At 38.0% G+C, this 16,204-nt stretch overlaps 2 protein-coding genes across 3 annotated transcripts in view; one reads left to right on the top strand and one right to left on the bottom strand.

The window, feature by feature from the left end:
• Window positions 1-3,188: 3,188 nt before the first annotated feature.
• Window positions 3,189-6,493, top strand: LOC137169638 (tripartite motif-containing protein 16-like). Its single transcript, XM_067572920.1, has one exon. It carries the CDS (start codon window positions 3,388-3,390, stop codon window positions 5,059-5,061), a length of 1,674 nt encoding a protein of 557 aa, XP_067429021.1. The 5' UTR covers window positions 3,189-3,387; the 3' UTR covers window positions 5,062-6,493.
• A 591-nt stretch (window positions 6,494-7,084) lies between these two features.
• Window positions 7,085-16,204, bottom strand: part of fam184ab (family with sequence similarity 184 member Ab) — a 148,531-nt gene continuing 139,411 nt past the window's right edge. The window contains exons 21-22 of one of the 2 annotated variants that reach the window (XM_067572611.1): window positions 15,041-15,288; window positions 7,085-8,094 (exon numbers count right to left, since the gene is read on the bottom strand). In XM_067572611.1, the coding sequence (XP_067428712.1) occupies window positions 8,013-8,094; window positions 15,041-15,288 (330 nt within the window). In that variant the 3' untranslated portion in view covers window positions 7,085-8,012. The remainder of the gene's footprint in view (window positions 8,095-15,040; window positions 15,289-16,204) is intronic. The other variant, XM_067572612.1, reaches the window with a different exon arrangement.

Genomic DNA, 16,204 nt, shown 5'->3' with positions numbered 1-16,204 from the left:
TGTTTCTTGAAGTTGATTCAGACTGGAATGCATGGCATTAACAGCTAGAGGATAACTTCTAAGTTTCACAGGGTTGGTAGCATGCTGTGCTCTATCTCACAGGCTCTATTTCTTACTCTGGCTGGAATGCATGGCAGTAACAGCTAGGTACAAGCTCTCTATGTGTCACAGGGCTGGTGGCACACTGTGTTTTAATTAAAAAGGGGAGCACTTCAATCAACAGCCAATTCTTAGAGTTACACTTGATTGCATTGACTATGTGGTATTCGAATGCTGAACCAAAATTTTTATAATTCGCACAGTATAGGTACAACTTGAGCGGCTAGCAGCATCAGCAAGGTCTTAGTGTCCTCTATGAGGAACACTGTAAACACCTACAATGTTAGTTATCAATAACTCAAGATTTGGGTTACCAATTGCTTTAGCTAAAATTGCTTTGAAAAATCAAATCTCACCACACTGCACTTGTTTGTAAGTACAGCTATATATCTATTCCTGTGGCAGACTAGTTGTTTTGAATATAAAGGCTTTTGGATAGTCTAAAAGTTTGAAACTTTTGCAGGCCAAAATTATGCTGAATTTAATATTGCACAATTATGAATAATTGCCAACAATACTCCGCCTCACACAGGGCACCATTTTGTTGGGCATTGTCTACAAGTTTGGCTATCAGCAATAATTAATGATTATCAATTATTATTATTAATTACTAAAATCAGTAGAAGAATTATTAATAAGAATTAGTAATAATAATAAAATGTCATATCCACCTCTTTCAGATCATTTCTCCTCTCCCAAAATAGTTTCCAAGATGTGGGACATGTGCTCCTACAGGTAATCACAGCGCGGACATAAAACAATCATTTTTTAAAAAAAATATTTGTTGGAGTTTGAACAGAACATGATGGTCTGTCTTGATGAAATTTAACTGTCAATTATGAATAATTTCACTAGTGTTTTCAGTAATATACCGTTTTGTGATTACCTCTGTTTGAACATTTGTGTGCATGGAGATAGCACTCTCAAAGAAAACACAGGAATGATCAGAGAGAGCAACATCAGTCAGCACAACCTGAGAAATGTTCAGTCCCTTAGAGATGATGAAGTCCAGAGTGTGCCCCTTGTTGTGTGTGGGCTCCGTTACATGCTGAGTCAGTCCATAATTATCAAGAACATAACACAGTTCCTTAGTGCCTCTGTCCTGCGGGTTGTCAATATGGATGTTAAAATCATCAACAATAACTACATAGTCAATGTCAATACAGATAATAGACAGCAGTTCAGCAAAGTCATCAAAAAAGGTAACGCAGTATTTAGGTGGCCTGTAGATATTTAGAAATATAGCTTGAGAGGAGGAATTCCACTGAAGAGCCACATATCCAAAAGAATCAAAATTTCCATAAGACATCTGCTTGAATTGGAGGGAATCATTGAACAAAATGGCAACTCCAACTCCTTTTTTATGCACTCTAGCTTCACTCATACAACTGAAGTAGGGAGGGATTGACTCAATAAGAACAGCTGCACTGTTATCTTGGTCTGACAAAGTTTCAGTTAAAAACAGGAGGGGGAAGGGGTGACTGGAGAGGAGAGTGACCTGGATGGGATTTGGGGAGGTGAAAGGGGTGAATCCTCAAAGGTGGAAGTTGGTGAGGGGGGTGGAGACTCCTCCTCTTGGCTCTGATGACTGTTATGTTCAAAACTCTCTTCATGCAGAGGCTGAAGCAGTTCTCTTTCAAGTTTTTTGCCACACTTTGTTATGTTTTCTTCTTATTTTGATTCCTCTCTTGCTTCTTGTCCTTGGCAGAGGGAACAGATGGATAACGCAGGAAGTAAAATAAGTTAGAGATAAACAATTTTACTCCAGATACTTCACTTCAAAAGTAACCAATATGAAAATGTAAAAATACTCCATTACAGGTAAAAGTCCTGCATGAAAAATCCTACTTAAGTAAAAGTACATAAGTATTATCAGCAAAGTCTACTTAAAGTATTGAAGTAATAGTACTGTGAGTACATTGAGTGTTTTATTAATTTTACATGTAAGCAAACGTCTCCAGACATGAAAACTGAACACATTCAGGAGTTTGGAGTTGTATTAACTGGTCTTTAGCAGCCAGGCTCCCCCTGCTGTCCATAAGAAGTGATGCAACATGAACTCTGATCCTTCAATACAAGTAGAAATATGTCTGTCAGTAAAACAGACAACTTGCATGAACTAGACTGTTATGGTTTAGTAAAATCTATGATCTGATTTGATCTATAAGTCATATATCACTCCAACAAAATCATGCTGGACTAAATCAATTGTGGACATTTGTAAAGACGTGAGCAGTGAAAGGACAGAGCTGCAGTAATTCACATATAGAATATATGATTTCATTAAGGAGAAGGATGTGGAGATAATCACATGTTGTTGGCAAAAGTTAGAAAATTATAATGTAAAAAAAACAATTATTCCAGATTCACCAAAACCAACCAAACCACAGATTCAAATAATCTGGTGCATTTATGTTCTGTGGGACTCAGAGCTGCAACAAATAACTATTGATTTGTTTAAACGCATCTTAAATTAAAAATGAACCTTTTACTCAAATTTACATTCTGAATTCAACCTGTTTTTTTCCACAGATACTTAAATAATGTTATCAAATGAAGTAATTTCATGATATTTTTAATGTTACTGGAATTTCATAATTTCTACAACAGTGATTCATTTCTCTCTCAGCTATTTTATTTCTCCTTTTTGTTGCTTTTGTTCTTTCTGTAATTAACAGATTTAAATTGTGTATTTGTGTCTTATTCTCTGGCAGACAGACGCTGCTATGGATCTATAATCAAATGATAAAACATTGGAGCAGTTATTAGGTGTTTTCCTTCCAGCTATCAATATGTATAAAATTATTTGTACATGGATTTTAAGTGTTTTAAACCGTTACTTAATAATTTCTACATATGGATAGCTGACTTCTGTACATCATTGTCGTGGAGTGAGTGAGGACGTCCCTTTTGATGAATTAGATTCCTCTGTCTTTGCTGGGAGGAGCTGTGACATGAGTGAGGGAAGCAAGGAGCCACGTTAGCCAAATGAAAAGCAGCCAGTATCCCTTTAAAATTGCTCCTCTTCCTGGAATGAATCAGCACTTGATAAGCCCTCCCTCCTCTTCCTCCTCTCAAACACAACAAGCTCCACGCTTTGCTCATATCTCCTTGTTCCCTCCCCTTCAGATCTACAGTTTGCAGATGGGTGTAACCAACATGTAATGTAGTACAAGAGCTGTCAGTCCTCATCCACTGTAGAAACACATGTTGTTCAGATGAAAGCTCAAATTTGTGTCACTCTCTAAGGAAGTGAAACTCAGACAGTCATTGCCACTGAGAGCTGAAATGGAGCAGAAAGGAGATCAGCTGGATCGAGAAACCTTCTCTTGTTCGATCTGTCTGGATCTACTGAAGGATCCAGTGACTATTCCCTGTGGACACAGCTACTGCATGAACTGTATTAAAGGATACTGGGATGAAGATGATCAGAGGAAGATCTACAGCTGCCCTCAGTGCAGACAGACCTTCGCACCGAGGCCTGTCCTGATGAAAAGCACAATGTTAGCAGCTTTAGTGGAGCAGCTGAAGAAGACTGGACTCCAAGCTGCTCCTGCTGATCACTGCTATGCTGGACCTGAAGATGTGGCCTGTGATGTCTGCACTGGGAGGAAGCTGAAAGCCCTCAAGTCCTGTCTGACTTGTCTGATCTCTTACTGTGAGAATCATCTTCAGCCTCACTACAATGTCGGTCAATTTAAAAAACACAAGCTGGTCAACCCCTCGGAGAAGCTCCAGGAGAACATCTGCTCTCGTCATGATGAGGTGATGAAGATATTCTGCCGTACTGATCAGCAGAGTATCTGTTATCTCTGCTCTTTGGATGAACATAAAGGCCACGACACAGTCTCAGCTGCAGCAGAAAGGACTGAGAGGCAGAGAGAGCTCGAGGTGAGTCGACAACAAATCCAGCAGAGAATCCAGGACAGAGAGAAAGATGTGAAGCTGCTTCAACAGGAGGTGGAGGCCGTCAGTCGCTCTGCTGATAAAGCAGTGGAGGACAGTGAGAAGATCTTCACTGAGCTGATCCGTCTCATCCAGAAAAGAAGCTCTGATGTGAAGCAGCAGATCAGATCCCAGCAGGAAACTGAAGTGAGTCGAGTCAAAGAGCTTCAGGAGAAGCTGGAGCAGGAGATCACTGAGCTGAAGAGGAAAGATGCTGAAATGAAGCAGCTTTCACACACAGAGGATCACAACCAGTTTCTACTCAACTACCCCTCACTGTCACAACTCAGTGAACCTACAGACTCATCCAGCATCAATATCCGTCCTCTGAGATACTTTGAGGATGTGACAGCAGCTGTGTCAGAGCTCAGAGATCAACTACAGGACATCCTGAGGGAGAAATGGACAAACATCTCACTGACAGGGACTGAAGTGGACGTTTTACTGCCACAACCAGAACCCAAGACCAGAGCTGAGTTCTTAAAATATTCACATGAAATCACTCTGGATCCAAACACAGCAAACAAACATCTGTTATTGTCTGAGGGGAACAGAAAGGCAGAACGAATGAGTGAAGAACAGTCTTATTCTAGTCACCCAGAGAGATTTACTTATTATACTCAGGTCCTGAGTAGAGAGAGTCTGACTGAACGTTGTTACTGGGAGGTGGAGTGGAGAGGGGATGGAGTTGATGTAGCAGTCGCATACAAGAATATCAGCAGAGCAGGAGACTTGGATGAATGTAGATTTGGATACAATGACAAATCTTGGTCTTTAGATTGTGACACTGATAGTTATTCATTTTGGTTTGACAATATGTCAACTCCCGTCTCAGGTCCTGGTTCCTCCAGAGTAGGAGTGTACCTGGATCACACAGCAGGTATTCTGTCCTTCTACAGCATCTCTGAAACCATGACTCTCCTCCACAGAGTCCAGACCACATTCACTCAGCCTCTCTATGCTGGACTTTGTCTTTATTATGATGGAGACACAGCTGAGTTGTGTAAACTCAAATAGACAGAAGTCATTTCAGACTTCATGTGTCAGATTCTGTTGTAATTCTTCATGTTTTTGTCTCCATTGTTTCTGAGAGCTCGTTGCTGTGGTGTTTCTGAACTGCACAGAGATCAGATGTCAATCGAACTGGGATTGTCAACACTTTGTTCCCCCTTCATTTGATGTTCTGTTGATGTTTTCAGTTTCTTTAAATGTCACTTTTTCCTGTGTGTTTTTATCCATGGAGGCTATCACTGCTCATGATGATGTCTTTTACCTTCACTGATGTTTCTTCAGATGAAAATATAAACTTCTCTTTGTTCTAAATGTAAGCTGCCATTCTGTGTTAAACTAACTGATTGTGTGGATAAAGCAGTAGTGGGAGAAGTATTTAGATCCTTTACTAAAGTAAAAGTACCAACACAGCAATGTAAGGATACTCTATTACAAGTAAAAGTCCTGCATGAAAAATCCTACTTAAGCAAAGTACATAAGTATTAGCAGCAAAATGTACTCAAAGTATTAAATTAAAAGTACTCATCCTGCAATAACTGATATATTATTATAAATGAGATCATTACATCATTAATACTGAAGCATCAGTGTGTAAGCAACATGTTACTGTTGTAGCTGCTACTACTTTATATACAGTTAGCTTGTTTAGTCCAGTGGTTCCCAACCTAGGGGTCGGGCCCCTCCAAAGGGTCACAAGATAAATCTGAGGTGTCGTGAGATGATTAATGGGAGAGGAAAGAAGAAAAAACACATTTCTGATACACAAATCTGTTTTCAGCTTTTGGACTTTTGGTGAAATATTGGATCATTTGAACGTTTATTGAAATGAAAGCATGTGAGAAGTTGAGCCGTTACCAACTCATAGACATGTGAAATGTGACCCCGACTACACACTGCTTTTTGTAAGACGTCAAAAGCCAAAAAGGTTGGAAACCACTGGCTTCATCTTTAACAATGTGTTGTATTTTAAAAGCTTGTTATATTATCCATTGAGTCAAATCTTCATCTGAAAAGTAACTAAAGCTGTCAAATAAATGTAGTGGAGTAGAAAGTACAATATTTCCCTCTGAAATAAAGTGGAGTGGAAGTATAAAGTAGCATCATAGTTACCTTCCACTACTGGGATAAAGTGAACCTGTACATGAAATCATTGAACAAGAGTCATTTATCAGACTTTACTGATCGGATGTGTGAACAATCTGAAGCTTTACATAATCAATAAAGATGTTTTTTTCAACAGTGAGCCAAGTATTTTCTTCTGTCTTCATCTCAGGATCTCATTCAAAGCTTCTGGAGAAACTGTGAAACTAAATGAGAGTTTATTTGAGGCAGTTTTCCTCCTGAAACACCACAAAGTACAGAGTTCATGTTCAGAGCAGACAAATAAATGTAGTGGAGCAGAAAGTACTATATTGCCCTCTGAAATGTAGTGGAGTGGAAGTATAAAGTAGCATCACATGGAAATACCTAAGTAAAGTATAAGTACCTCAAAATTGTACTTAAGTACAGTATTTGAGTAAATGTACTTAGTTACTTTCCAGCACTGCCTGTTTCACATGTCATATCCACCTCTTTCAGACCATTTCTCCATTCCTGAAAGAGTTTCCAAGATGTGGGACATGTGCTCCTACAGGTAGACACAACAAGGACATAAAACAATCCTTCTTCTTTTTAAATATTAGTTGCAGTTTGAACAGAACACCATGGTCTCTGTCTTGATAAGAAATGACTGTAAATTATGTCTTGAAAGTGAAGCTCCAACCCTGTTAGACTTGTCTAAATGTTTAATCAGCTCATTAATTTGTATAAGAGTTTAGCTGATCTGACGATGTCTGTTGGTAAGTGCTCACAATCTTAAATACTCTGAGAATGTAGTGGAGTGTAAATTTAAACTTGTTCTGCATGTGGTTAAAATTTGTTGTATCTCAATATTTTTGTTGCCAATGAACTTCCATAATCTTGCATCTCCTGAAATACTGCATGAAATGTAAATGAATCCACTTGGAAAAAAATGACAAGAAAACAGAAATAAATGTCACAATAATTATTTATTAAGCATACACATTATAATATAAATATAAAATATGCTATTTTTGTTTTTAAAATTGGTGAGACATCATTATATCTGTGTTGAGACAGACAACCATACAAACAGGTTTTAATATTCTACCAAAATCTGCTGAAACTTCTATGCAGCTGTAACAAACTTGCCATGATGGTGCCGTCCTAAAATCAGAGCCTGTATTCATGGAGCATATCAGAGAAGTGTAACTGATCTAGGATCAGGTCTTTGTAAATGTCACCATAAATGAGGAGGCAGACTGGTCTTAGATCAGCCCTCCTAGTCTAAGATGCTTTATGCAGTGGGCCCACGTACAGAGAGAGCACAATAACCTACCAGATATTTCTTTATATATATATTTCTTACTGTAGTCCAACAATGGCAATTAGCAGCATGATAATGCACCACTCATTTTTTCTAGTTCCAAGAAACTGCAAAATAAGTTAGGAAGTAAAGAAATCAAATAAACATCAAACATACTGATGATCGTTGTCACTGTACTAAGAGAGAAACTCATCCACAGTGAAACAATCAAAGATAATCAAACAATCAAATCAGATCAGAGTGATGACATTTGACGATCAGGATCAGGTTCAATTCAGTTTCCCTTCAGTCAACAACAGCAAGTAGATAATCATTACATTTTTACCAAAGTGAAAACTAATGACATCAAGTTCGTTGTGCGTTTCATTGACACATCAATGAGAATTCATTCTCAAACCTTGAATTACAGTTTCCGTTGACTGAATCTAAAGTGAATTGATCCCCGAACCTATCAATGACAATAAATAACAAATAGTTTTAACAATTTTTCTCTTTTTTTTCTGTGTTTTTTGTTTCTTTTTTTAAGTTTGGTTGACATGCTGAATCCTTGTGTTTGCAGGTTTGTGGTCAATCAAAAGGAAAAGTATTGAGCGAACCACTCCTGGCGCTGGGCGTCCGGGGAGTCGATGGTAGAGTCCTTTGTTTCAGGAGGGCTTCAGGACACCAGCACAAAACCACCACAACAAAAACACAATTACAGACAAAAAAAAAGACAAATCAGGGAAGAAAAAAGATATTATTTCAGCATAATTAGTCTTGTACCTTCCTAAAAGGTAGGGACAGTGTCTGGATATCATTTTTCATCAGTATTTTTGCCTTAAAACTTAGTAAAGAAACAATATTTGTACCATTTCAGCCACAGTCAATTTTTATGCCATCACTGCATACGTTCTGCATACCAGACCTGCTCTCTTTATGTGCTACGTGTCATTTTTCTTACTAAACCGACGTGAATCAAACAAAGAACTGAAAAATGTTTGGACTTCATTTTGGTCTGACACATAGTGCAGCAGAACAAGCATCAGTAAGTTTGTTTTAAAGCTGTAATATGCTTTTCTGTCCACAGGGTGGCAGCAAAGCCATTGTAAAGACTAGTGAGTGTCCTGCGTCTCAGTTCAATGCTACATACCCATAATTCACTGTATGCACTAGTTGTCATAATATATTGTTTTACCGTTAGTATAAAAATAAAGTAACTTGACATTTTCATATCTTTATATTATCTTTTTATTATTGTGTTTTCACTGAGCACAGTTTTATTTTATTTTCCTGCTGTTTGTATTTATGTGTAGGAAGACATCTGCAGGATAAACCAGCATGTTTTACCATTTTGCACTGACAGGGAATTATGCAATACACACACAGATTCATGTCAGTCAAACCACAACTTGCCAAAACACTGCTAATTAAACTTTACAAAGAGAAAGTAAAATGTTTTTCCAAAATATGCAAAGGTTAAGGCTGGTGAGATTCGACATTTCACTTATTGACCACAAATCCCACGAAAAGACCACAACCAACAATACATTGATCCTATTGTATTAGTACAATATAACTTAGTATTGTCTGATACTAGAGCTTCAACTAGTGAGTATATCTATTATCTATTAATCTGCTGATTATTTTCTTGTTAAATTGATTACTCATTTTGTGTATAAAATGTCAAAAAAAAGTGAAAATTGCCTGTTATAATCTCACGTTTTGTTTTTTGTCTAATCAACAGTCAAAAAATATCCAAAACATATGTTCCATTTACCATCATGTACTCTATAATACATAAAAAGCTTCAAATTCTCACATTTGAGAAGCTGCAACCATCAACTGTTTCGCAATTTTCATTAAAAAATTACTAAAATGATTATTCAATTATGAAAATACTTGCAGGTTAATTTCTGTATATCGACTCATTGTTGCAGATCTACGTGATTCTGCTTCTTAGAGCCGATTCCACAAGCTTCAGTTGTAAAAACTCACCGAGTGTGTTTTAATCTGCCCCAAATAAATACACTATTTACTTCTGTTTGAGTAAAGTTTGCTAGAAACTGCAGTGCCCAGCTGTTTTAGGAAATCACTGAGCTCTTAAAAAAACAAAAACTTTATATTTGTGAGCTTTTTAAAAAGATGTATGACTTCATTGGGGACTAATGGACTTGGGACTGCGTTTGACAAACAGGGAAGTCAGTAAGTATTGAGAGTGTCTGAGTAGAACATTAACACTTACAACCTGTCTAGAATTTGATCTCCCCCTTAAACTTCATCTGAAGCTCCACTTACTAGCTTTATTCTGAGCTGTTAACCTCACCTCACAGTCTGAAGCACCACTGCCTTTTATTAAATTCAATTTGGGACAATTTATTCATATCTCGCACTTCACTAGCTGCACTTTTACTCTCCTGTTTAATCTGTTTTATTTTACCTTCTTTTATCTCCCATCTCACTTTACTCCTTTTAAAACCTATTTTTATGTGTGTGTTTTACGGCCTTTTTAAATTGCATTGTGTTTCATTTCTTAATGCTGTTTCTGTTTTATGTAAAGCAGCCTCGCCTTGTAGTTTCAATGGACAAGACGTGGTTGAAAGCTCAGGGAAAAGACTGGACCTGTTAGTCAAACTACTGTTTTCAAGAGTGAACTTGGATTTGAACGTGGGACACTTGTTTGGATGTATAAAAATTGTGTTGTAATTCATTTCTAAGTGTTTTTCTCACATTATAACATTTAGATGATAATGTTTCTGAGCCTATAACAGTGTTTTAGCATGACAGATGGGTGATACGGTGTCTGTATCCAACCTCACGCTCTCCTATAACCCTCATCAGCTACTGAAATATATATTTTACGGGAAAATGTCAATCATCTGAATCATCTGAGGGGTGTGACTGACCAGACAGCTGCAGTAGTTACTTCCTGACTCATGTCCTTGGGGGAAGAGCGAGTTGTTCCCCCTAAGTTTTAACTAATTAGGTTGAGTTTGTGCATCTATCAAAACAAACACCTACTGGAGGTATTTCTGCTTTCTTAATTGGCTACTTCTTAAACAAACAATTCCATAACCCCAGGGTGATATTTAAATTTAGGGGGAGGGAGGTTAATTTTTCAGTTGTTTTGCTTGAAGAAGTCAAGCTTCCCTTATATTTGTTCAGCCTGATAAATCATGTTTATACTGTACATGGCCGTAACTCAGACTCAAAGTATTTTTAGTCTATAAAATATTAATTTTTTGGTATTTATGTGCAGAAGGAGCAGATTTGGATTCCTCTCTGTCCACAAGAAGGAAATTTAAAAGAGAGGAAGGGAATGAAAGGAGGTTGTCAGAGGATGAGATGATGAATCTGAGGTGAGATGAAGAAGCTAAAAGGTGAGAGATGAGGAAAGAAGGAAATAATTCTTCCATCATGATGTGACATCTCCTCACTCTTTGCATCAACAGAGATCTTGGAGTTTTGTGAGGGAGAGATGAACAGTCTCATTCAAAAGCTCCATTACAGGACCAGTACAGAACCTTTTTTCTTTCATTGTTCTGGTCATCTGACCAGTTTAGCCATCAAATCACAGATGCCAAAAGAATTTCTAGTAGATCATCAACTCTGATGCTCCATGATAACATTAGATAGAGTAAATTGTGTTGAATGATTCCAGCAAATTTGCATCGTCATGAGTAAAAAACTAAATAAAAGTAGTTGATGCTGGTGCTAAACTTCACCTTCTTCAATCCTTTACATAAGACAGTATCAACATCTCATGTACAATGAGAATGTAGCATTAGTCACTAAAAGTTCTAATTTTCAGACTTTTAATGGCCTGCTATTATTTGAAGTTTCTCTATAAGTTTTCATACCAAAACAATACTTTTTTTGATGCCTCTCTTTTAGGAATATAGATTTTTTTCCTTTTTATATTTAAGAAAAGAAGTCAAATTCTCACAGGCATCAATCTTAAGTTTGTACCCAAAATGATTTTACTCTAAAATATAAAATACACAATATATAAAATATTATATCTAAAATCTTGTCCTCACAAGAAAAAACAACAGTATAGGTTGAAAATTCAGGTCGGCAAAAACGACTTATGGTTACGTTTAAGCCATCTAGCGGCCGTTGTAATTATGACCTGGGGAAGTGACGCAGTTCAGGTGACGTCAATGTACGGTGACTTCGTTATCAGGAGGAGGCGGGTAGGAGGGATGGGTGGGTAGTTATCAAGATAGCAAAAAAGCAAAAATTCCAAACAAGTGTCTTTCCCTCCGAAAGACGCCGCAGCTCAGGTGTCCAAACCGTGATCTTTCCCCGACTTTAACCAAGTGGTTTTTATGCCTAAACTTAACCCCCCATCTGTCCTCTAGAGGACGCTAAAAACTCTCATATAGCTCATTTTGGGAGTCATTAGAAATATACATGTTCTGTCGTTTCGGTATGAGTACGTGTTGCTCATGATAGTGATTTACAGTCATTTAAATATCTAACAGCATCTTGATTTGTTTTTCATGTCTCTCATAAGAACATTTTGTTGACTCCTTGTTCTTGGGATCCATTTGTCTACATTCGTTGCTTGTGTTGTGATATTTCTTCATGTCAGTGAACTCTTGTCCCCAATTTGTTGAATGGTTGATGGTCTGTGAAAACTCCACTGACAACGATGGGAATAAGATCAGGACTCTATTGTTCTGTTCCTGACGAAGTCTGATATGTTTTAAACCTAAACCTGATCTTTCTAACAGAGTGTTAAACAGAAGTCTGACCAGATATTCAACGCCAGCTTTCTGATACTTGATGGTTTTTGATGCACCGTGCAACAAACACATTTCAGTCGGTTCTCAAGAAGTATGGAGATCCTACATCCAGCCCTGCAGGTCATTCAACATAGTGGATACTAAAGTGTTGACAAGAAGCACCAGAACAAACCGTCTATAGGTGATATTTTAGCACCAACGTCAACGATCAGAGTACATTCCTTTAAAGGTTGATCTTAATAGTTTGTATAAATGTTCTGATTTAATTCACAGGAAACAGAAAAAGGTTTGTATAGACATTGCAAACAGAAAGGTGTATCAAACTAGTGTTTTCTTACCATAATATAGTGACCATGTCCATACAAATCTCAATATTTATGCACAATGTTTAAATTGTACATTAAAACGAGTCTTTACTAGTTCCCATCATGAGCTCTGTTCAACACCATGACAAGATGTTTTTGAAGCTATTTTTCCTGTTTCATACATTCATCTTTTCTCTCTGCATGTTCAATCATATTGTCATCAGTCCTCATGTTCACCAGTTTCATCAGTGTTTAAACATGTCAAAAAGGTGCAAGTCAGAGATTAACAGTCTAATAATGATTTTACTGGGTTCCTCACTATTAAGTATATTATTCAGTTTGGCTTGAAGGTTTGTTTTCTAAGGAAAGTCTCTCTTCAAGGGTTAAATATGTGCATATTTATAAGACCCAAAGATTTAAAAAGGGGTCAAATGTACAATTTTGTTGATCAGAAGAATCAGCGCTTGTCAAGAACAAAGAGTGTGCAGGGAGAGCAGAGACAAATCGTTTAAAGGAGTCTGGAAACATTTCAAAGCACATCTATAATATCTGACCTCATACTGTCAGTGCTCAGCTCTGTTGTGTGTGTTTGTGTACTGCTGGTGCTCCTTGAGGTGTGATTTTGATTCGGCAGAAAGTCACAATCACCTCAAAGACAACCTGTGTGTGTGCATTTTGTAACAGCAAGTGGTGGGTCCCATGATAATAGAGGGTTACCCCAAGCTTTTACATAGCTGCCCCCCCCCCCACCCCCACCCCTCCCCTCCCTCCATCTCATTCTTTACATGAACAGCAGCAGAGCATGCAGGAAGATGGATAAAAAAATAACATGCTCACACACACCCGCACACTCACACATGCTATAAACCTGAATATGAGTGCTTTTAAAACACATTTCTTGGCATGCAAACACACACATCGCATGTATCCATGTGATAGGCATGTTACATAATTTATCATCATATCTGTTCACGCCACAGTGAGCAATCACAGCCATGATCGAGAAACAAGAGAAGCATTTTATTGGACCATAGAGTAAGTAGTAAACAGCACCACACACAGAGGAGACAGTCCATGATAGCAAAAGACAATATCTACTTCATTAGAAATTCACGACACAACAGTTTACAGTATTTACTTTGTACAAAAATAGTCCATCCCATTTCAAGTTGAGGAAAAAAAAGTGCAGCTTGTGCAAACATGCTGAGATTTAGATGAAGATGAGAACGGAAGAAACAGAATCACCAAAATGACGAACACTACACAACCACGACAGATATTAACACAACGAGTCGTATAACTTCCTGAACAGAAGATAACCTTTAAATCCATGAGAACAGAAAAGACGGACAGCTGTCGACATGCATACTGTTCACATGTTCAGACTGACGGACACACAGTCGTGGTAAGGAAAAAATAAAAAATAAAAATTAAAAATTAAAAAAAAAACATGCCTCTTTTGCATTCCAAGGCCATTCTTTGAAGCTTCAGTCGCATATGGGACTCGTCTGTTAATGTTCTGGTTATAATGTTAATTTCTAGGTATTTATCACTTTAATTAAAAGACCTGTGATGCCACTGATGTCTCGGAGTTCAAGTGTGCTGCAGTTTAGCGACTGTATGACCGACCTGTCAAGCTTTGGATTTCTCCACATTTCAGTGTGTTTGGGACTTTAGTAAGATCAATACTCTACATATAAAGAGTAGTGAACGGTGGTTTCTTCTTTTTAACTCACTCCACAATGAAGTTAAAAACCTAGTGTCATTTCCAAAGGAATTTCATACTCTGTATTTTTGTGGGATTATGTTAAAGCCTTATCCACAAGCAGCTCAGTTTATACTGCTACTACCTCAGCTAGACACTGGTTAGTCTTCATCCTGAAAGCCTTTATTCTTTAAAATGGAAACAGACAATTATTTCATTCTGACAGAACAGTCGGATACAGTCTTCCTGATCACATGTATAACACCAGGACTAACTAGCTCTATACTGCAGTGTAAGAACAATGCTGCTCCTTTATTTCAACCAACGTATGGGGCTAATGTTAGCTTAATTAGCCAGTTAGCTCAAGCTGATCAACTTTGCTTTTAACAGTTGAGATTTTAGCAAACAAAATCAACAGCAGGAAATAAGAAGTTAGCTTAATTTTGAGTGCTAAATTTTCCAATATTATCCTAGTAAACTACATTTGTACTGTGCGAGAACGGAAAGCTTGACAGGCGTAACAACGGTGGGATTAGCGAACGGTCAATTACAACACATTAGAGCGTCTTATTTTACACTCTGCAGCTCGTGATGATGATGATTTCATGCTCCTTATGGTTTATGAAAGGGCGAGACTTGGCTTTGTTTTTTTTTTATTTCTATTTTGAGGCTTTTGTGAAAGAACACACCGCCTAAAATATAGTTTTTACATTCAAGGTTTGACTCAAATATGAGTCGAATAAGTAAAAGTGCTTTAAACCTCTTTAACCCGCAGGATTTTCCAATTAATCAGAGGTCTGTGATTGGATGACTGATGCGTGGATTGACCAGCTGCTGCCCGTTGGGGCTGAAAAGGTCTCACCTCATGAATTTCTTGGGTTCGGTGGGAGGGGTCGGCGGGGGAAGAGGTTTGTTGGAGTTGAGCTCAAGGTGGTGGAGGGGGGAGTTGGGGATGGGCTCTAGGCGGCTGGGCTGGGCTGGGGGTGGGGGCGGCTGTGGGGGATGCCCACTTCCTGTACCCGCCACGCCCATGCCTGCTGCCTCCAGAGCCCTGAGATTGGGAGAGCTGCTGAATCTGCTGGCTGCTGTTTTCTCATTCTTTCTCTTTTGCTATACAGAAAAAAAAAGAGGGAAAAGGAGGGGCACGGGGGTCAAAAAAGGAGAAAAAAGGGAAGTTTAAAAACAAAATAATAACAAAAGATAAGAAGGAATGGAGGAAAAAAAGGATGGAGTACAGGGAGAGCTCTAAAGGTTTTAACAGTCCAGCCAGTGAGAGACAGAAAAAGATCAGCGTGCTAACTGGATCATCATGGACTCATCATATCTGAAGACTGGCATCACTCAGTCACTCTGAGCAGCATGGAAGTTCAGATGAGAAGAGATGTGTCAAAGCAGGAAACATCTCACACTAACAAATGGCTTGGAAAGCAAAGGAAAGCTGGAGAAAAAAAGTCAGGAAGAACAAATCGAACAGGGTGGAAGAATCACTCGATATTTACGAATAAAACAAACAAACAAAAAAAACACACACAGTACACGGTGAAACACATCACATACACAGATACTGTATGTGGAAAAATACATATAACAGCAACAACAAAAATACTGGAAGTTATAGAACCCGATGAACAGGTATATATTGACCATGCAGCGGGGACCAGACATACTGTGAGAGATGAAATATCATGTTATCCAGGTGCACTCGCAGCTTTAAAGGCCCTGAAATCTTATTGTGAGTGATGAAGAGTTGCAACTGTTTTGTTTTTTTTTTTTCTCTTGAGGGATTTTCCTGTATTTTTTGTTTTTTCTATGCTCTTATCACTGGTTTGAAGTGGGTGGAACTCAGCTGGCAAAAAACACGATGTCACTTCCTTCCCTGCACCAATCTGGATTTAATAATAATTGAATCCAGATCTGATGACCGTCAATCATGTCTCACCAAACTACATCCAAGTCCTGATAAATTAGATTAGCTGAGTTTTATTAAATAATAACTTATGATATTTTTTTGCTGAATTTAAACTTT

This window comes from Thunnus thynnus, chromosome 18, assembly GCF_963924715.1.
Source record: "Thunnus thynnus chromosome 18, fThuThy2.1, whole genome shotgun sequence".
Taxonomy (NCBI): Eukaryota; Metazoa; Chordata; class Actinopteri; order Scombriformes; family Scombridae; genus Thunnus; species Thunnus thynnus.
Note: the sequence above shows the minus strand (reverse complement) of the source record. Positions and strands in the feature narration are given on the sequence as shown.